The 22,739-nt window shown below is 39.3% G+C and overlaps 2 protein-coding genes across 2 annotated transcripts in view; both read left to right on the top strand.

Moving 5' to 3' along the window:
• Positions 1-1,823, top strand: part of slco3a1 (solute carrier organic anion transporter family, member 3A1) — a 40,314-nt gene extending 38,491 nt beyond the window's left edge. The window contains exon 10 of the mRNA XM_039808991.1: positions 1-1,823. Within this exon, the coding sequence (XP_039664925.1) occupies positions 1-353 (353 nt within the window). The 3' untranslated portion in view covers positions 354-1,823.
• A 4,588-nt stretch (positions 1,824-6,411) lies between these two features.
• On the top strand, positions 6,412-22,015 carry st8sia2 (ST8 alpha-N-acetyl-neuraminide alpha-2,8-sialyltransferase 2). Its single transcript, XM_039808675.1, has 6 exons — positions 6,412-7,050; positions 8,474-8,530; positions 11,088-11,228; positions 11,323-11,580; positions 15,948-16,241; positions 19,402-22,015. The coding sequence occupies exons 1-6, from the start codon at positions 6,953-6,955 to the stop codon at positions 19,712-19,714; spliced, it is 1,161 nt and encodes a 386-aa protein (XP_039664609.1). The 5' UTR covers positions 6,412-6,952; the 3' UTR covers positions 19,715-22,015.
• The last annotated feature ends 724 nt before the right edge of the window (positions 22,016-22,739 follow it).

Genomic DNA, 22,739 nt, shown 5'->3' with positions numbered 1-22,739 from the left:
GATTCATCCCCCCTCCTCTGATCTTTGGTGCTGGGATCGACTCCACTTGCCTTTTCTGGAGTTCAGACTGCGGCGATCGGGGTGCCTGCCTGCTGTACGACAACGTAGCTTACAGGCATCTGTACGTGAGTCTCGCCATCATCCTCAAGGGCATCGCTTTCCTTCTCTACACCACTACGTGGTATTGCTTACGCAGGAACTACAAGAAGTACATCAAAAGTCACGAGGGCTACATGTCGGCGACGGAGTTTTACCCTTCACTCACTGACGGCCCCAAACCAGTCGACAGGACAAAGTTTATATATAACCTAGAGGACCATGAGTTTTGTGAAAATATGGAGTCCGTTTTATAGTTTGTTATGCAAGAAAAGGACAATATGGACATGCATATTCTCTCAAAGGAATATTTGATTCTTCTTTTCTTGAAAGGATAAAACAAAATGTTTTCAATAAAGGCAATCTATTTAACGGCCCGTTCAGGTCACAGGAGACGTTGCTCTCTACTGCGCTCCACATCCTCGCTAAACTTTCAAGGGTCCATTTTAGTTTACGTATCAGCGAGGTGTTGTCCAGTGTTGCCGATGAATTCCTGTGTTGACTTGGTGGTAGAAGACAACTACAGTTTAGCTCAGTCCTAGTTGATAAGTGAGTGGTCATGATGCTTTTACAACTAGTTGCCATATTGCTTTAGGTCTGTCATGATTCCAGTGATCTGTGAAAAATGGCAGTCAGTCAGTGCACTGTGTGTTCTGCCTGTCACTCTCAAAAATTTGATTTTTAAGATAAGATAAAAAAAAAAAGAATTGGGCCGGTTCTTCATTTTCAGTTATACATATTTAAAGTTGCCAAGTGTTTACAAACTAATAGTTCATCTGTTAATGCATTTTATTTTAATGCAGGACGGTTGAGAATGAAACAAAATGAGAATAGAAAACACCCTGGCTGGGTTATTAGAGTGGCCTAGTAGATGTTTTAACTGCCAGTAAAGTCTAATAACTTAAAACACGGTAGTGTTCTCATGTCATCTTGCACTGTTCAGTTTGTCGTTCTCTTGCTGTATCACAGGCACTGTTTTTGATACTGTTTAGACTAGACTGTGAAGTCTTGTCTCTTAGGTGCAAATGTGCAATTCATATCTGATACATATAACTAGTTTTGTGTCAGATTGCAGGTTTGTTTTTCATTATAGCAGTTTGTTAATGTTTGTTTTTACATCTGCAGAGTTTATTCAACCTAACACGTCTTAATAAGGGATTATTCAAATAAGAATGTTAATTGTATTTTATTTTTACACCTAGTGCAAGAGCAAATGTGTTTTGGACATTCAAGTAAAATACATGAGAAGTAATCTATTAGTTTCATTAGGCCCAGACTGTTTTATTAGATTGTATTTGAAAGGACAGTATAAATTATATATAATCTAATTGTGTGTGTGTGTGTGTGTGAGTGTGAGTGTGAGAGAGAGTGAGTGTGTGATACAGAAGATTTGGGACAACTCATAGGGATGAAAGTATTATGTTGCATTATTGTTGCAAAAAAACAAACTAGGCCTGTTTATAGCTGGGATAAAAGTTACAGAATTGCTGCAGGAGTTTGTTTGTGCAAGCTCAAACAAAGTGAACAACAAGAAAACCACACTGAATTTATTCCTGGACATGTATTTGAAGAACTCTTTTAACACAACTCGGCACATACTGTACGGCCTGTTACTCTACTGATCTCTCTGCATTTACAGTTTTCACATTGTCCCTTTTCTTACACTTTTTGTATGGCAACATATTGTTTATTTTACTCTGGAAATAAATTATTTTTCAGAAAATAAATTCAAATGGGAGTGTTTTTGTATTCTTGTTAATAGACTTTTTAATTTCAGAGTGCTGTTTTATCCAGCGTTTGGTTTTATTCTGTCATGAACAAACTACACACAAAAGACTTCCAAACATATTAACAAAACTGACTAATTCAATCCAGTAAGAAACGGGAACAAAAAATAAAATTTATATTAAATAAAATGCTCTACATGTTCTCAATTGTACTCAATGTTTTATTGTCTTTTATAAACCTGCAGAAGTTATACTCATTTTTATTTATTGATAAGGTTCAGATCCTCTAGTTTTTTTGTGTTGCACCACTTTCTTTTTTTAAAGATAATTTTTTGGGCTTTTCCGCCTTTAATTTTTTACAGGACAGCTAGGTGAGAAAGGGGAGAGAGAGAGTGACGACATGCAGGAAACTGTCACAGGTTGGACTCGAACCCTGGACCTCTGCATCGAGACATAAACCTCTCAGTATATGTGCGCCCGCTCTACCACTGGGCCAACCCGGCCACGTGTTGCACCACTTTCAACGACAAGGCAATTCAAAGTGCTTTACATAAGACATAAAAAAGACATTTAAACCAGATGTAAAAGAAACACAAGGCAATATGAAAAGAATAAAATAGAAAATAAGAGTAACCAAAAGTTAAACAAAACTGATAAAACGGAATAATAAAATGTGACAGTGCAGCGATATTGCAGCTGTACAAACTATAAATGAATACCCCAAGTGTATTTATTGACTTAAAATAACTTTTTGGAGTTGGAGCAGATCTCAACATTTCTGGGAGTTCATTCCAGATACTGTATATGGTGTATAAAAACTAAATGCTGCTTCTCCATGTTTAGTTTTGACTCTGGGGAGAGAAAGTAGACCTGTCCCAGACGACCTGAACAGTACATAACAGAGCAGCAGATTAGAAATGTATTCTGACCCTAAACCAGTCAGTGCTTTATAAACCAACAGAGTATATAAAAAAATAAATAAAAAAAAACTCATGTGATGTGATCCATCTCGGGTCTTAATGTTCTGAATCAGCTGCAGTTGTCTGAGACCCGTAAAGACAACATTATACGTTTTTCCAAATCCTGCTGAGACATAAATCCTTTAACTCTTGATCTATTCTTAAAGTGATAGAAGGCAGATTTTGTGATTGTCCTAATCTGGAATTTGTCCTAAATGTCCTACTGTTATGTATGTCACCAAAGTGTTTTGGACATTTTATATTCCATTGCCTTTTTTTAAGAGTGATGACCCTTTCAAATAAAAGCCATAAACAGCAGATTAAAAAGTGAATTTCTTTTTTTATTTTCAGTCACATTACCTGATGAAAACATTGTGATTGTACCTAATAAATCATCATTTTGGGAGCATCTATTCAGTGATTACTGAAAGTTCAGGTTTTGACTGTAACATTTTGGCCATGTGAGTGAACGGCATAAAATAAGAGATGACATTTATTTGCAGCCAACAACCACATTCCCAAAATATTTCAAAAGGTCACGTTACACATTTCAACAAAGAACCTGCCACACCTGCACACAGCCAATTAGAGTCTGCCACAGCTGCAGAGGGTCAGGAGGGTTTGGTGTGTGTGTGTGTGTGTGTGTGTGTGTGTGTGTGTGGTTATGTTGCTTTTACACAGTGCACATCTTATTTATATTAATCAAAAATAATGGCTTGGCAGTACCATAGTGTATGTGTATGTGTGTGTGTGTGTGTGTGTGTGTGTGTGTGTGTGTGTGTGTGTGTGTGTGTGTGTGTGTGTGTGTTTGTGTGTGTGTGTGGTCTGTGAAGTCTAATAATAGCACAATGACAGTGTATGACAACAGCTACAGTATAAGCAGCATACTCTATGGTACACACCTTGCTCCTGGATCTCCTCACATCAAAGACACACAAAATGCAACTATAAGACTCCGGGAAAAGTGTCCATGTTGAATGTCAAAACACACACACACACACACACACACACACACACACAAAAAGCAACCAACCTCTAAATAGAAGCTGCTGCAGGCGTGAATTTTCTCTTTTAATCAAGAGGCATCAATTAGCCTAATGGGTGCTTCAGTAAGACGAACTGTTGCACAACAACTCCAGCGGAGAGCTTTGACTTATGTCTTTCTCATTCTGTTGAGGGATATGCTGTGTATGATTCACTAGCTAATAATCATAGTGGAGAGAGTGACTGAGTTCAGCCTTCTGACATTTAGATTTTCATGCTTGGATGCTGATTTGTCAACATGATCACAAACTGTAGAAGATGATTGCAAATATGAGATTTTACAAAATATGTTAGGTATCAAGTAGGAATCAGCATTAGATTTTACCAGGGTGAATATGATGATGAGTCTTGTCATTATGCACACTCTCAAGGCTCCAGCTGCACTTTTCACTTGATGTAAATTAGTCCTTTATCCATGTCTATGACATGCACTTGTGTAGATAATATATGCATGAAATTTGAACACTTTACATTTGCTTTGACTAATTAACCAACCATGTGCCAACAGTGTGGTCGGGTATCATGTATGTTTTAGTCGTAGTCAGCAAACTATAATACAGCTAAAGATGTGAGTTTATTTTGGCCAACTATAAAGTCTGATAAACAAGAATGGCTATCTTTCCAGCTCCTAGCTCAGTCTCTCCGCTCTGTACAACAGACAACTGGCCACCTCCATCTTGGCCGAGCCATCCCACCCCTTGCACCAGCCCGGAGTTCCACCTTCTGCCCTCTGGGCGGAGGTATCGGGTCCCTAGGCTCCTAAGGCAACGGCTGCCATTATCCATGAACTATAGTCTTTATTGCACTTTGTACATTCTACTATTTGCGCTTTTTTACTCATTGCACTTTGCAAACTTGATGTTTGCTATTACTTGTTGTTAATAGTGTCTTTGTTGTTGCCGTATGTACAGTATGTTTCTTATTACTTGTTGTTGGTAGTTTTTTTTCTCCCCTGTTTTCTCTTTTTGTTTGTTTTGTATGCTGCACCAGGGACAATAAAGATTTATTGGGTTGAATTTGTGGATCATCATTGAATGACGATGAGCAGGACAAAGTGAAAGTCCTGAAGGATGATGATGATGATGAAGAACAAACGTATAATGCTCTCTGTAATTATGACATACTGTAAAAACGGCATTCCAGAATGTGGCGACAATGTTCTCACACACTGTAGTTAAATACACTGATAGCCTCCAGTGTAGTTAATGTAGCTGTTACAATGAAAATGGCTGTTGTTCACAAACACGTGTAACTTATAGATAATTCAAATGCTAACATGTGTTAACTCAATGCTTAATCACTAGGTAATTAAGCAGCAATTAGTCAACTCTAATGTAAGTTGTTGCCCTAAGTGAAATGGGTCTTTGCTGTAACTCAAACATTAATATTTTAGCAGGAATCTGCAAGAAAGAGCAAACATGCCCATTTTTTTCAGGATAAACATAAGCTTTAGAAAATATATAATCATAGAGAATTGTAGACACAGCAGAGCTGCTGGTGGTCACAGTAATACAAAGATATATGGTCTGATGCATTTCTTTTTCCAAGATCAGCAGTACTGCCATTTTGTACGACAAAGCCCTGAGCGTTGCAAAAAAACTAAGTAATGAACGCTTCAAAAACATTTCTTTTGAATGATAGCGCTGTCCAATATTTATCACTTAGTGGGAATATCTCAGCTGAATATGAAAAGAAAGAAAGTCATCTCAGCCTTTCTCCAAGTGAACTGCTCCAAAAACCTGCATCAGTAGTAGAAGAAGTATTTAGATCCTTAATTCAAGTATAAATATTAATAACAACAATGATATATAAAAAATACTCTATAACAATTAAAAGTCTGGCACCCAAGTAAAAGTACAAAAGTATCATCAGTAAAAATGAACGTATTGTTATTGTTCAAGTTATTGTTAGCTGGTCGAGGTGGAGCTAGTTTTAACTACTTTATAGTTGGGCCAGTGGTTCCCAATCTAGGGGTCAGACCCCCTCCAAAGGGTCACAAGATAAATCTGAGGGGTAGTGAGATGATTCATTGGATTGGAAAAAATATGGAAAACAAAAGTTCTGCAACACAAAATATCCATTGAATTAACTGACCTCTTTGGGTCTTAAAGAGTTCTAAAACCAGGAAACCATCTGATAGGTTTAGAGGGTAAAACAGTCATTAATGGAACTGCTAACAACTGGAGCCAACTGCTTTTTTGTAGGGTTTGGGACTTGGACTGGTTTAATCTTGAACAATGCATTCGTTTATCATATGTTTTTAATGTACAATCTTATTGTGAAAAGTAACTAACATCTACAGCTGTATAAATGTTGTGGTATAAAAAGTATGGTAGGCTACAATATTTCTCTCTGAAATGTAGAGGGGTAGAAGTATGACTGTAAAAGATAAAAAATAAAAATAACATGTAAATACTCAAGCAAAGTACAAGTACCTTTAAATTGTACCTAAGCCCAGTACTTAGTGTGCTTTGTTACCCTCCGCCACTGGTGGCATCTTTAAAAAGATGTCCCCATTAAATTCAGTATCATCTACTGGGGCTCACTGTGTTCGGTGGCCACATGAGTTCTGTTGAAGCTCTGACCTCTATTTTGAAATGTAGGCTATCAGAGCACACGTCCCACATTAGATAAGACTGCACTCTCTGTGTTTGGATACGACTCTATAGCCTACGCACCTGTCTGACTGTCTCTACTGCGGTCTTACGCCTCCTCTTATCGTGAGCCAACAACACCTGGAGGAGAGTGGACTCAACCCGGCTGAGCTAAAACATGGAGCTGTTGGCCGCTGCGCCTTTAAGACCGCATGTGGTCTACAGCTCGCTGCTCCCATGGCAGGCTCTGTAGGTGCACCACGCTCTCAAAGTTTGACTGGGGAATAGCTCCGGGTACAGGGGACACGGCAGCAGCATCCCCCCCGCCGGGAAATACACACACACACAAGGAACCATCATCTGAAGAGGGGGGAAGGACCGCAGCTCGCCTGGGAGTGTCCGACTCAGGCGATAAGAACAATGGAAGAGGTGGCTAAACGGATTTTCGATTTCTAAATGAGAAACACAAGAAGGTTATTGTAGCGGCGTTTGCTGAGAGGGACTCCCGGCTGCAGCCTCCCCCCCCTCAGCCATGCCGCTTGTATTCCGCACGCTGCTGTTCGGCTTTGTAACGCTACTCGTTGTGGTTTTCATAATTGATGATATTGCAGAAGTGGAGGAAGAAACTGCGTAAGTAGCCCACCGTACTTAACCCGTGTGTGTGTGTGTGTGTGTGTGTGTGTGTGTGTGTGTGTGTGTGTGTGTGTGTGTGTGTGTGTGTGTGTGTGTTTGTGTTGTTTTCTTGTTATTTCCTGAATTGAATCTGTGAAGTGGTGAGAGGGGGGGAAGAATAAACGAGCGTATCTGAATTGAAGTTTGGACTTGAATGTGAAGTAAACCTGTCCGTGGATTATTTCTACATTTGTAACACTTGGGAGCAGCAGGAGCAGCTGTTCTGAAAGCAGCCCGCCGAAGGTCTCCAAGGATTATTTGTCTTGCAGCAGCCTGCATGCGGGATAGGATACGTTACACTATAGAGAGAGAGGTGTGTGTGTGTGTGTGTGTGTGTGTGTGTGTGTGTGTGTGTGTGTGTGTGTGTGTGTGTGTGTGTGTGTGTGTGTGTGTGTGTGTGTGTGTGTGTGTGGGGGGAGCAGCAGCAACGGATTGGAAACAAAAGGCTTTCCTCTTTTTCATTTTCAGACTTTGAAATGTTGAGCAGTGCAGCAGAAATGCACATGCCCCACTTGTATTTGACCCGCAAGAAAATGCATTCTTAATTTAGCACCAACATACTTCTGTGACATGTAAAACCAACCAGACCACAACAGTGCAACATCCTCTTCCTCTCATCATTATCACCACAGCTATAAAGATGCTGTTGTACCTGAATGGGAAAAATGACTTTCCCTTTGATGTCTCTGTGAAGTGTTTGAATTCTCACATTTCCATTTCAGCGAGAACATTTTGTTTTGAATGCAATTACCCGGCTGTGGCTCACGTTGTAATGAGGTCATATTGGCTTGTGATTCGCCGTGGGAGAAGAACCAGAACCAATCCCACTTGTGTATAAAATGCAGCTTAACACAATTATAACAATATATTTAAAGCCACCAGGATTGTAAAATGAGTGAGAACAGCCCACCTGTCTGTCAGAGAAGCACTCCTCTGTTTCAGCTTCACGCTCCTTCAAGACCAGCTTGTCACGATTTTATCACATCTGACCAAGGTCATGATTGCAAAATAGGCCGATCTGAATGAACATACAGTATGTTTATTGTAAATGCATCTTGGCTGGCATATATAACGCCCCTGTAAAAAGATTGCTCACTTCCCTGAGAAACGAAAACCTCCTTTCAGTATAATGGGGCTCCATTAAGGCTATATTTCTCCTCATTACATCAGCAAACACAGTGGATTGCTTTAAAAAAATACCTTGATGCTTAAAAGACGGAAAAACAGTACGCCTCGTATTGAATACAGTGGGTGCATTATTGTTACAGGATATGGTTACAGGAAGGATTTGAAGCATCAGTTCACTATCCACCAAGGCTTCAGGCTGCATTATATGATTCATAATTCCATCTAAATTCTTTTTTTTTTCTTTTATCTCTAGAAATACTGGACATTCACAGAAGATGAACTTGCACCAGCTCATCCCTCAACCACACAGGTCTGAAATAAATCTAATCATCTACACACACACACACACACACACACACACACACACACACACACACACACACGTAAACACACACACACGTAAACACACACACACGTAAACACACACACACACACACACACACACACACACACACACATAATATTCATATAGCTGTAGACCATCATTGGGGAGCTTACCGGTCTTCCTATATAAATTGTATAGTTGGCATTGGTCATATGATTCCTTTGCAGCCCTGACATTGAGTCATTCACAGTGAGCGTCTCATTACTTTTTACAGTGAGAAGGCAGCTGCTATAAATACCCATCAATGTGGTTGTCCATGTGACGGCGAATACAGCTGCCATAAGAATAAAGCTAAATTAAAAAAGCTGTCTTTCAAATAACATCAGCGTTATTGCATTTAAATTATCTTTAAGCCTCATTGAAGCCAAGCCAAGGGAAGTCAATTTTGTTTCTACACAGTGGTGAAGGAAGTATTCGGATCCTTTGATTAAAGGTGCCGTAGGTAGGATTGTGAAGATCCAGGACTTAGCCAAAGAATTTGAACATCAACAACTTCTCAGTCTCTGCTAAAGCCCAAAACGGTCTCCTAAGCCCAGAGGTGTCAAGTAACGAAGTACAAATACTTCATTACCTTACTTAAAGTGATGGTTCGGAGTAATTCACCCTAGGGTCCTTTGCACCATGACCTCGAGCCAAACACCCCCCCAGAAGCTTTTTTCACCTGGGTCGAACATTGGGAGAGTTAGCTAGAGTAGCGTTAATAGCTGAATAGCTTAGCGCAGGGGCTAATGGACCCACGTTTGTATCTTGTAAGTTACCCCACTAATAATGCCCGAAATGATACCAAACGTCTACAAGTAGTACAAATAGGTTATGCTCTCATAAAACGATGGATTGGAAAGTTTGTAAGTACACCAGAAGTTTATGAACACTTGCCTGCTCTCTTCAGCTCTCTGTTGCTGCTGCTGCTACCTGCAGTTAGACGAGTGCTTAGGGCCGTCTACAAATTACTACACCGAAAAGAGATACAACAAAAATATTTATTAATTTAATGATTAAATAAGGTAATGTCTCCAAACTTACCTCAATTATTACTTGTCTCCTGCTAGTTATACTACAGCACTTACTTAAAAAAAAAAGTTAAAGTAAAAAATATTTTTGTTGCCTTAACGACCGTTATCTACTGGACCGAATAGCAACGCGGATTTCGGTGCCTTATTTAGGTGCCACTTAAATGACTGCGCTTCTCTCTGATGCTCCAAAAACTGACGTTAGAGGGAACTGAAACATCGCCGCACTACACTACACTCGACAGCAGGTAACGTTAGCCCCTACCGTTAGCTAGCAGCTGGAGTAAACGCGGTTAAATGCTGACCGCTGAACTGTGTAAAAGTGTGTCTGTATTTCACTGTGTAGGATTGTAACACCAGACTGTAGCTGCTGTTGTCTGAAAAACACAGAGATGTGTCCCCTTTTTCAGCCCTTCTGAGTTTGCACGTATGATTTTAATATAACATTATTATAGTCCTTATGGCCTTTTAGAAAAAAAAAATTGTGGAGGTGGGGTAGTGCACTATAGGCCCCTGTGGGGCGGGCTAAGCTTTTGTCTTTAATGGCATTTTCTTTTTTACTTTTATACTTTAAGTAGTTTTGAAAGCAGGACTTTTACTTAAGTAAAAAACTTGAGTTGATACTTCAACTTCTACAGAAGTCTTTTCAAACCCTAGTATCTGTACTTCTATTTGAGTAATGAATGTGAATACTTTTGACACCTCTGCCTAAGCCCCTCCCCCCACATGGGAGAATTAATGTGTGTGCATGAGCAGTGATTGACACACCGTTAGACACCCCCACCCCTGGCCCTGATTGGAGCATCTGAACAGGGAGTTGTGGATTTTTGCAAATTGCACTACAGGCTGTAGGTGGAGAGAGAGGAGCCAGATTCTTTTTAAATTACCTGCTTTATGTAGTTCTACTGGAGCATAGGGTCAGTTTCAGCAAATATGACAGAAAGTTAGTTTTATAAGTTTTACCTACTGCACCTTTTAATGTATGATCTATGTAAAAATACTCCATTACAAGTAAAAGTCCTGCATAATAAGGTACATAAGTATTGTTGCTAAAATGTGTTTAAAGTATCAAAAGTACTCATTATGCAGTAGATGCAGTAAAATAAGTATAGTGCAATAAAAAGTACCATTCATTTAGGGGAGTAAAAGTATAAATTAGCATAAAAGAGTAAAGCTTTAGTTACTTCAGAAAAAAACAAAAACATTTGTAATTGAATAAGTTTACTTAGTAACATTCCACCACTGTTTATATAACCTAAAATTACAAATTTGGGCTTTACAATCGGTACAACTTATGACACCCTATGTTCTTACACCCTCGATTCGGATAGAAAAAATAAAAATAACCCTTAAATTTGGGGAGAAATTCACACAATACATGGACCAAATAACAAGGCTTTTGTTTTTTATTGATCAGAACTTTGAAGATCAACAACAGTGTGTCATCACCATGTCTTTCCATTCTCATTTAGAAAGGCTGCAGCACAAGTGGATCCGACTGCTTTGACGAGATTAAGCAAAGATGTAAATCATCTCGGTCCGAGCTACAATACCACTGTCAAGCTCTCGTCAAACAACTGGACCTTCAACAAGACGCTCTCCAACCTCATCAGGCAGACTCCTCACTCTCAACAATTATCTCAACACATTTTCACATTCGACAAAGCAGAGTCTTTTATAACTAGTGTGTATTTTCTCTTTTCACAGGAAGAATATTCTAAGATTTCTTGATCCGGAGAGAGACATCTCTATCCTGAAGGGCACGCTGAAGCCAGGAGATATCATCCACTATGTGTTTGATCGCCACAGCACCATAAACATCTCAGAAAATCTCTACCGTCTTTTGCCAACTGTATCCCCCATGAAGAACCAACATCACAGGCGCTGCGCCATTGTGGGAAACTCCGGGATCCTGCTGAACAGCAGCTGTGGACCCGACATCGACTCTCATGACTTTGTTATCAGGTATTTGGGTTTTTCACAGAAATGGCATAAATGATTACGGGGTTGGAAGTCTTCCACTTGAAATAAATGATAAAACATGCTGGTCAAAGTGGGCTGTAATTGAAATGGATTACCACATTAGTTTCAGTTGTAGGTTTATCTCCCTTTACCGAGAGTATATAATTCACATTAGAATGACAATGACTTTCTTCAGTTCTCGGTTTAATTCAGGTTTAGAGTCGGTGCTCACGCAGCTGGAAATATATTAATTGCGCTTTTGAAAAAGCTGTCAAGGTTTTTTTTTAATGATTTAAAGTTGGAAATGAGCTGCTGGACTGAGAGCAATTAAATGCATGATTATACATTAAACTGACATTTTGAAAAGCCTTTGCATCCAGCGCTCTCAGGGGTCCTGCTCTCATTTACCAGTTGTGTTTGTGAAGCCATCAGCCTTCTTGTGTCCAAGGAGTCGCTGAGTGGGTTATTTATCACTATTCATACTCTGAAAATAAATCTGTCTAGGGTTATATTATAATAGAAGATGCAACAAAAAAGTATTCTGGTTGGGATTCTGTGTACTGTATATGATAAATGACACTTTGAAACCTACTTCTATGGAAATCAGGATAATTGAGGCTGTCTAATTTTGGCATATGACACACAAAATAGCTAATGTGGTGATGTAACTGTCTGATACGTGAGTAATAACGATGAGGAGTTAGTTGTCTATGTGAAATGTGAGGAACAGTAACTTGAGCAAGGATGACTTACAGATGCAGAGCGGGGACAGATGATGACCTAGGGAATGGAACACGCAACATCTGTTCAGCTAGGAACAATCTAACAAAAGAAATCTGTGGAGGTATCTGTGAGACACATCCTGTCATAAATCAAGGACTGTAATGTTTTTATAATATATAAATGGAGCAGGAAGTAGCTGTCTGTGGTAGCACCTCTTTCAGCTAAATGATCAATAGCTGAATAGGCCTCAACATGCCTGTCCCTTTTTTTTATTCAGAAATGTATTCTTTTGTCAGCGCATCTTGTCTTTTCGAAGTGCTGCGATGTTATGCTGATGAGGAGAGGTCACAGTTTCTAGACCACAGCAGCATGGTAATAACGTCAGACCATGGCGGTAATGGTTGGCTGAAGGCAGACAACCAGGAATGTGGCATTTTTAAAAGCTAAAGAATTTGCTCTGACATTCACGTATCAGATAGGGAGATAATGCTTCGGCTAAATATAGTTCTCTGCTCTATGCTGGGTTGTAATTGAATAATTTGGGGTACTCGAGCAGTTAATAAATTGCCCTTTCAAAGGACCTTTCAAAAATAAACTAGAGTCAGCTGATGGTGCATATTTGTCATGTTTTCTGTTTGCATATAATCTTTGAACCAATTATTTCCATAAACCTACATTGTGTAATTTTTAGAGATGCACCGATTTCAACTTTCTAGGCCGATACCGATTTTAGCCGATTCTGATTTCATATTTTCTAACCACTTTCCAGCACACACAAATATTTTATTTTCTATCTTTTCTTTAATAGAACATTTTTTGAATAGATAATCGTTCACTATAAAACAGAACTATATAAATGACTCCTGGTGTGGGACATTCACACACATCTAAAGTGCAATGTTAGAACCATTTCCTTCTTCTCACATCATATATATATATATATATATATATATATATATATATATACACATAAAAATAAATTTGAATCAAGTTTGAGTTGATTCTTAGCAAAAAACCCTTTGTTCTTTCACAAATATGTGCTCATTCATGTGTAATTACTTCCACCAACCAATCAAAGTATTCTCATAAGCGTAGAATCTGCCATTCAGAATCATTCAGAATACATACGAATGACTCGCTCGAATGACGGGCGCCATTTAGCGCCTCCATCTTTAAAATACATTAGCCAAAGAGGGACATACCTCCGCATTTCACCCTCTTACACCTATTGGCACTGTGACGAATGCAAAGGGGATATTACTCGCCAGGGGAAGCGAAAAAGAGAATTAAAACGACAACGCGACAGGCAAAGCAACAAGACCAAAGTTAATATTTGAGTGGCTGGAACAGCTGCGTGTATACGATGGAGAGAGAGCTAATTTCGGGTTCGGCCACCATAAGAGGAAGGGCTAGAAAGTAATCTTCAGTTGGTTGTCATATACAATTTCACCGCTAGATGGGAGAAATTCTTACACAATGTAACTTTAAGCAGGTTCATCAGCTGTATTATTGACAGCAACTTTTAAGATGATAAAAAAAACAAAGTCCCTGTCCAGTGAAAACTGGCATGCATTTTGAGATTACTGAAGAATTAAGTGTTCTTTTACGTCCTTGTGCACTAAACAACTGGATTATCTGAAAAATGAAATGTGACAAAACTGAAATGTTGATGTTCTGGAGATGCATAGTTTTCCCTGGACAGTCAGCAGCCAAAATATGTTGTTATTAAAACCAAGCACTCCTGGTTTGTTTTCCTGCCACACTGCAGGGAATAGAGATGCCTCACCGTGAAGATAATTACCAGCTTTGTGTTTTCTGGTATTTACTTGGAGGCCAAGGTTAACACCAATGAACAAAATGCCATCCTGCTTTAATGCTGAATTTCACTTCTGTTTTCTGCTCTATTTCACTCCTGGTAGAAATGTCTGCTAGGCAAATGGGTGGTAAATTGAAGGGAAAAAGAAATTTGTCTTTAGTAAGGTGTGAGCTACCGGAAGATTTTAAGATTTTTGAAAAGGTGGATGTATGAAGTTAATTAACCATTGCTGTGCAGCTTGTCACCATAATCAGTTTATGAAATGAAAGGCCTATCACAATAACGCTGGTGCATAAAATTGTTTATCGGTGTTTTTAAGCCCCAAACGTCTCCTTCCAGGCAGCGCTGCCCGGAAGGCACTAGGATTAGGCAATGGTCAGGGTTATGGTTAGGGTTAGGTGCCTTGAAGTCAACGGTCGCAGCGCTGCCTGGAAGGAGACATTGGGGGCTTAAAACACCATCGAGTGCATATAATTCAAGTATACAATTTAAGTGCATGCACATGTTGTCTTTCATTTAAGCTCACCTGAGATTCTGGTGAATGAATGAAGACCACAGCGCACGAACTGCATATAATTCTCATAATCTTCATATTTATCAAACCATTCAGTGACCCCTCACATCTTGCATTTATTACTTCTGCATAAATGTTTCGCTCCACTCTTTTTTTTTTTATTCGGGTTTTCAATTTGTCACCCATCTCTCTGTTCAGGTCATAGATTTAAAGGTGCCCTGCCACACGTATTTCATTACTTTGTGGTGATGTCTGAAGTTCTACCATGGACTCTGTAACATTTTTTGTGGAAGAAAATGCCTTGGTTACCTTGTTTCAAGCCATTCTAGCATGGTATAGAAAGCCTACAGGAAGACTCCGCTCAATTTCTGCCAGTTCTCATTAATATTCAACAAGCTAAGCTGTTTGAATCGGATAGGTTAACAGCTAGCCAATGAGAGCCTGGCTGTCAGCATCCTTTACCCAGCGCAACTGGGCAAGCTCATGAATAGTAATGAGCTCCGGCAGCTTGATGTCAGACTGACCAGCTTTTGTAATTGGCCTCATTTCTCCGCTTATTTCTGTTCAGTCGCTAGAGCTGACAGAGGGGCTAACAGTTCATTTTCACATTCATTACATAACACAAATGCATATGGACCTAATATATTTACAAAAAATACAAGGAAAAACGTTTTTGTGTGGCAGGGCACCTTTTAAGAAAACAAATGAGGAAATCGGCTCTACTCGCTGTCTCTATATTAAGTTTCTGAAATCCTTGAGGCCAGCCAGGAGCAAAAGTCTGTTGAATCTTTTGAGTTTTATTTTAAATTAAATGATTAACAACATCCCACTACTCAGAGACATTTCAGGCTGTGTGTGTGTGTGTGTGTGTGTGTGTGTGTGTGTGTGTGTGTGTGTGTGTGTGTGTGTGTGTGTGTGTGTGTGTGTGTGTGTGTGTGTGTGTGTGTGTGTGTGTGTGTGTGTGTGTGTGTGTGTGTGTGTGTTGTATCAAAGAAAATGTGTGAGTGCTCGCTTTATATGGGATGTCATAGCTTTGTCAGTTGCTGAATCTGAACTGAAAGGGGAACTTGTGTTAACTATATGATCGACCTGTCCCCTCCAACTAAGTTTTTTATACCTGTAAAGCTTATACGAAGCTGCTTTGAAGCGTGTTGGTTGCTCAACACTTCATTGAGAAACTTTGCTTCATGTTTGCAGATGTGTAGATAGGTTCGGATCAAAAGACAGAGAAACCAGATAATAAAGGAAATAACTTCACTTCATTTTGCTTTTACATTGACACTGATATTGAGTGATGTGTGCTTTGCTTGTTTTCAGGTGTAACCTGGCACCAGTGGAGGAGTACTTTCAGGACGTGGGGTGGCGGACCAACTTGGTGACCATGAACCCTTCAGTGGTGCAGCGGGCCTTCCAGGACCTGGTCAGCGAAGAGTGGAGGGATCGCTTCTTGCAGCGGCTTCAAAGCCTCAGCGGCAGTGTGCTGTGGATCCCAGCCTTCATGGCCAAGGGGGGAGAGGAGCGCGTGGAGTGGGCCCTTCGTCTCATCCTGTTGCACACTGTGGACGTACGCACCGCCTTCCCCTCGCTGCGCCTGCTCCACGCTGTCAGAGGGTAAGATGTAGCTCAGGCTGGCAGCCGCTGATCCTGGTATGCTGCGTCTCTTAAGAACACCTGTGAGCAGCATAATGAAAGGGGTTGGCAAACTCTAATCTGCAGCCCAGGTGGCTATTTTTAAACTGAGCATTAAAGCTGATCTCCAGGGGCAGACGGTGTCGCTCTTTCTTCACTCAGTGTGCACCTGGAGTCGCTCCCCCTTCTCAGGTGTGAAATGTGTCTTTGTGTGTTTGAGTCTGAAATGAATGACATAGTTCAAGTAGACATACAGGTATCCGTTTTTTATGATTTATTTGTGTGCTAGGATCAGTCGTTTATGTCTCTCTTAAACAAATAGTTGAACATTTTGGAAAATGGACTTGTTTGCCTTCTTGTAGAGTGTTAGATGAAAAGGTTGCTAGAGCTGTAACAATTCCAAATTTTACTGTACAATTAATTGTCTAAGAAATAATTGCGATTAACAATATAATTGTCTCTTTCAGTTTTTCAAACAAATTGAAGTTTTGAATGAATCCCAGGATACATCTTTTGGTTATTTCACTGTTATGTGACCCAGATAATGTAACACAGGTATACAACCTATGAAGTAAACCGCGCCTCCTTATCATCATAAAACATTGTATTTTTTTCTTTAATGAAGATAAAACTGACAATTACCATCAACAGTGATACCCCTTAGGACCTTAGCTATTGTTAGCAGTAAATTGCGGTTAAACAAAGAAACGGCGATTATGTAAAAAAATTAGCAATTAGACAATCATGGAATAATTAGTACAGGCCTAAAGGTCGCTACTACTCTTATATTTGTGTGTTAAGTAAGAAGCAGGAGGTGTTTAAGCTTAAATATTGGAAACAAGGAAAAAGCTGGCCTGGCTCAGTTCAAAGTTCAAAAATATGCCTACCAACACTTCTAAAGCTCACTAATTATCCCTTTATTCCTTGTTTAATCCGCACACAAGCAGAAATGTAACAAGTACAAGAGTCTATAGCCACACTGTTGGCTTTGTGAGGCTGAATTTATGGACAGCTAAATGCTAACACCAGCATGCTAACATGCTCACAATGACTTTGCTTAAACACCCTGATGTTTAGAAGGTATAATGTTTGACGGACTGATAATCCCTCCCCTAGAGCCATGTGTGCTTTTTCGGGGGACTCTCATGCTTTTACTATTTCTTGGTGATTGACAACGGCGACTTTCTGGAGTTTTGTCGTCACGGTGAGGTTACCAGGCAACCAGCAGAGACGCTACGTAGAAGTGCTGAGCGGATAGATAAACTGTTGTTCATGGTATCGATCCTCTCATTTAACTCTCTGCAAGAAAGCAAATAAGCACATTTCCCAAAATGTCAAGCTATTCCTTTAACTGAAGCTGAGTTCTTCACTGTGACCAGGTGTTCATTCTCAGCTTTTGTGCATCTTACTGACACTTACTACTTCTGAAAATGCTTTATAAAGAGATCAATTTGCTATATGCATAAATGATGTGCAAAATATATTTGTTAGCTCCAAATTCTGTTATATACAGTTATGAAATCCCTCTGTGAAATTTTTGCTGCTGTCCTTGCTTGCTCTCTCATCACAACCAGACTCTGCTTGGGATCTTTCCTTCCTTTGTTAAAAAGCCTAACAACCACCGCTGGTCAGCGACCAAATGATGCCATTTTGTATGCCCCAACTAACACTCTGTATTGCGAGAGGGGTATAACTGGGCCATTAATTTATAATTATTTATTTATAAGTCTGTTTGATCAGTGTTTTATAAGAAAAAATAATTTGCCTGAAATCTTCTTGAAGATTAAACTCATGCCTTTGTCCTTTTTAAAGTGCTGTCTGTTAAATACTCCCGACCTGACCTTCTCTCAGTACCAATGAACTTTATATCCCCATCACGTGCAGGAGAGAACCGAGGATCTGCTCATTTTCACTCCAACCTAATGCCGCATCAGATAATTTTGCTGATTAGTAGACAGTCTCCTCTGTTTGTTAAAATGCTGATCACCTGCTGTAGTGTTTGGTTTGACTGTAAACCTGCCCTGTGGAGTTTGCCCTTCATGGCACATGAACTGCTTTAAATGGTACAACCTCTGCATCTCAATACGGCCTTCCACACGGACCACAGAGGGCACAGCCAGAGGCAATAGGCCCGAGGCTGGAGAAATGGGCCAGTGTGACTGGAAAGCGAAATAAAGTTGGGTCAAAGTGAATGGCTGACCACCTGCCTCTGACGGCAGCATGTGGCATCTCATTATAAAAGGAGCTCCTAGGTTACCTGAAGTAGAAGAATGCAATAGTGCATATCCACTGAACAACTAATTAAACTAATATTTAGTCTTCAGGAGTTATTATTCTGAAGAAACATACAGTTAAAGCTTTGCCAATTGGTTGAGAGAAAACTATTTGTCTGGAAACTAAACAAATATAAATTGTTTGTTTCCTCTGCAGATGGCTGCACTATTTGAGATTATTGAGCCACCAAATGTTTGGAATAATCTGTGTTAAGAATATGTAAAAATGCCCTTTCCTAGAGCCTGAAATGTCATCTTCTGTTGCTTAATTTGTCCAGTCAACAGTGCAAAACCCAAGATAATCATTTTAAAGTGACATAAAAGAGAGAAAAGTGTAGCAAAACTCTGCAAAAAAACCTGGTGGTTTGGTGTTCTTGATTCATAAATGACAAACAATTAATCTTCTATCATAATTGACAATCAATCAATCGACTAGCTGCTTCAGCATTAGTTAAAAAAATACGGACATTTCTTGCAGTGCATCCACTTAGCAAATGAAAGAAGAGATGAAAAGGTCACTTATTGATCATCTGTGAGCAGACAGTCCTTAATGGGGCAGCTTGTTGGTCTACAGCAGAGACACCTATCCGGCAAGCTCTACATTTTTACCTGTGTGACTGCTTAGGATTCAGCTCCACTCTGTGGGCTCTGGCATACTGTATATCTGGATTAATACCAAAACCCAGAGGGAGGAAGGTCTTACTGAAGGAGATAAGTGTTGCTCCCTAATGAAGACTGACTTACTTATGTGCTACCTAGAAAAGAGCTCTGGAGACCTTGAACATATTCTTCCTTTTGCTGTATTTCTAGGTGACAGTTAACGAATCATTGGATGCAGCTAATCGCATACTATACATCTTCGTCAACAGGTATTGGCTAACCAACAATGTCCACATCAAGCGTCCGACCACTGGGCTCCTCATGTACACGATGGCCACTCGCTTCTGTGAAGAGATCCATCTTTACGGCTTCTGGCCCTTCCCACTCGACCCGCAGGGCAGATCAGTCAAATACCACTACTACGATACTCTAAAGTACGAGTACACGTCCAGCTCCAGTCCTCACACCATGCCTTTGGAGTTCAGGACCCTGAGCGCATTGCACAGACAGGGGGCGCTCCGGCTCCACACTGGGACCTGTGATACAGAGAGGAGACCACAGAAGGAGCTCCAGAGAAAATAGCTTAAAAGGAGGATCTCGATGGAAACCACTTTCTTCACTGAGCAGACTCTGTACAGACTGTTTTCTTGTTTACACACTTTTATGAAACTTGAATTAACTTATTTTCAGTAATTGGAACTTTTTGTATTTCAAGCTATTTAGTGACTTGTTTCACTGGTTAACGAGATTTCTATGGCAACCTTTTAAAATAATGAGACTCTTTTCTGCTGGTGTGACCAAACTGTTCATAGAGATCCTGTCATGTTCATCTGTTGGCCCCTTTTTTATTTTTCTTAAAAAGACCATTTTTGAAAGTCTATCCAGGTTTCTAGTATGGTTATAAGTTTAACATTAAGGGTTCAGAACATATTTTGATGTTTTGTGTTCAAATTGGTCATGATACGCCATCAATTAATATCCCCAGTTTATGATATGATAGGGCTCCATTTAAGGCTTCAGTTGTGAATCACTTTTTGGGCCACAAGATGGAAGCACTTAAAAATCAGGGAGACTGATCGTAAAAGAAGAAATGTGTGTCAACTCTTCAAACAGTGTTTTTTAATTTGATGTTCAACTTGTGATAACAAATTTTCATCTGATAATGAACTTTTTATGCTTTTGTAGCTTCTTATAAAATTCGTTAATGGTGTTTACCAAAAGTCCAGTCAACCAGAGCTGCCATGTGATAAGGTTAGGTTAACCAAAAGGAAAAATGGAAGCACGTAGAATTGTATTCAGCTTCTTTGAGGACAAAGAGGGAGTGTACCAGCTGTTCACATAGGAATGTTTACACAGACTTAGCCGGCAGTAAACTCTCTTTGTTAACTTTTCTCAAAGAACACCAGCCCTGTTTCTGCACTGGAAATGTTAGTAGTGAGGGCAGACTGTAGTTGTGTTGTGGTAGTAAGAAAAGCTTAAATTTCTTTACATGAATGTATTGGTGATATTCTTACAAGTGCTGTAAGAAAGGATGCCCATGTTGTGCTTTAAATAAATTACAGTTAGCAGCAGTTTCAGTGTAATAACACTGAGAGGACGATTAGCTCGTAACTTATTTGCCTTCATTAATTTTAAATGCTGTATGAAATATACTTGTATAGTGTGTTAGGGTTAGTATTTTAACCAATATAGGTTGATACAGATATGTGGGGAATCTTTATTGAATTTGAGAGTATTTTGTGCCTATAATCACTCAATTTGACAATTTGGACCATTCACATTCCCAGAAATAACTGTTCAGGGTTCATCTAAATCATTCTTAACAGAATGGGAAAGATGTATCAATAGTATCACCCACTTACGAAACACTTTATGCAGATATGAATAAACATTAAAATAACTTCACATAAAAAAATATACTTTACTGGAGACTTAAGTAATTGTGGTCAGGAATTAATTCAATTATGTTTATTTTTAGGCCAATAGCAGCCTGGTTGGTCAAACCAATACATCAGTTTAATGCTAGTTTGGATTATATTGTTGAACTTTCAAGCTTCACCTCAGTAAAACTCTTAATGTTTAGTTGAGTTTTTTAGGAGTTGTCTTGATACAGGACGCTTTGGGGTATTTTTCTGCAACAAAATGCTTTCCAAGAGCTCTGCAGCTAAACAAGTTGCCTCTCATGTGCTTCCAGCCATGTGATACATAATAGTGTTGTTTTGCCAGGATGCGCCTGTTGACTCGCATTTTGGCCCACACCCTTACTTAAATTAAGAATGGATACGAAAGTTGTACTAGAGAGTGAGCGGTCTGAAGCAATGAATGGTTTATTTGTCTGAGCTCGGCAAAAATAGAAACATTCTGCATCCAACACAATTAAGTTAATTAACCCAGAATTTGCCACTGTTGAAAAAACTTTATACTGACCTGTACTGTACAGTAGTTTCTGCTGATAACCTGAGGGGGTTGTGCTGTATAGTTTCATCTTACCTCTTTTCATGTATACCGTATGTAAACATCTGTTTAATGTCCAAATTTCAGCAAACATGTTAGCTTTTGCATGTTTTGTCTTGACTTGATACATACAACTTTGGTATTTATATTTTTGTTGTTGTTGAAAATATTCAATATGACTCAAGGATACTTAAATTGTGCAGTTATGACAAAGTGAATGTACTTTTCTGTGGCAGAAAACAAAAGATCAGAATGGGGACAATAACACTTCAAGACTCCCTTAAAACGATTTAACACTTCAAAGGAAGTACTTTTATTTCAGTAGTATTTCAAAGAAATGGAAACTATGGAAACAACTGTGGTTACACAAAACATATCTGTGTCAAAAACCAAACAGGGTCTTGTTTTTTAATAAACTTCCAAAACAAACTTTTACAAACTTTTTTTTTTTTTTTTTTTTTTAAATGTGGGATTGGGGAAATTAGCTACAGTCTTCAAATAGCTACCACAATGACTTTGATTCATTTTACAACAGGAACTGTCTGCAGCAGATGATTGCGTTCTAGTAAAAGTCCAGAATTAGCATCTTTAAATGAGCAGGTTTTTTCCACTATTTCACGCACAACTAAAGATAAAATAAAAGATGTTGCCAAGATGTTAGAGGATAACTGTACAAGGGTGACATACTTGCCTGAGACAAACTTTAGCAAAGGCCAAACATGGATCTGCAGTTTTCTGCACATACAGTGAAAGACTAAATGAAACATGACTCGATACTGAAATGAACAGTGGCCATACAGTCTGATGGAAAACAGAGGAAATAGCCAGCAGTCTGCTAAAGCACATGCCACAAATATGGTTAAAAGTTTGATTCACATATGATTGAAAAACATTCACATACACTCCATATGGCTTGTGTATCTAACAGTAAATATATTAGTCTTCTATGAATGGCCATAACTTTGTTTGGAACAAAGGAAACTACACAATGTTCTTTCTCCTGGAAAGAAAAAGTTCAGCATTGCCATTGTCATTCAGAAACAGCTGCAGCTGTAGGCCATGGTGCACAAATCCAATAACAGTTTAGATTAAAACAGAAGATCACCTCAGCCACTCACATTTGCTGCAGAAACCTAATAGGTGTACTCTGTAA

This window comes from Perca fluviatilis, chromosome 8, assembly GCF_010015445.1.
Source record: "Perca fluviatilis chromosome 8, GENO_Pfluv_1.0, whole genome shotgun sequence".
NCBI classification, from domain to species: Eukaryota; Metazoa; Chordata; class Actinopteri; order Perciformes; family Percidae; genus Perca; species Perca fluviatilis.
Note: the sequence above shows the minus strand (reverse complement) of the source record. Positions and strands in the feature narration are given on the sequence as shown.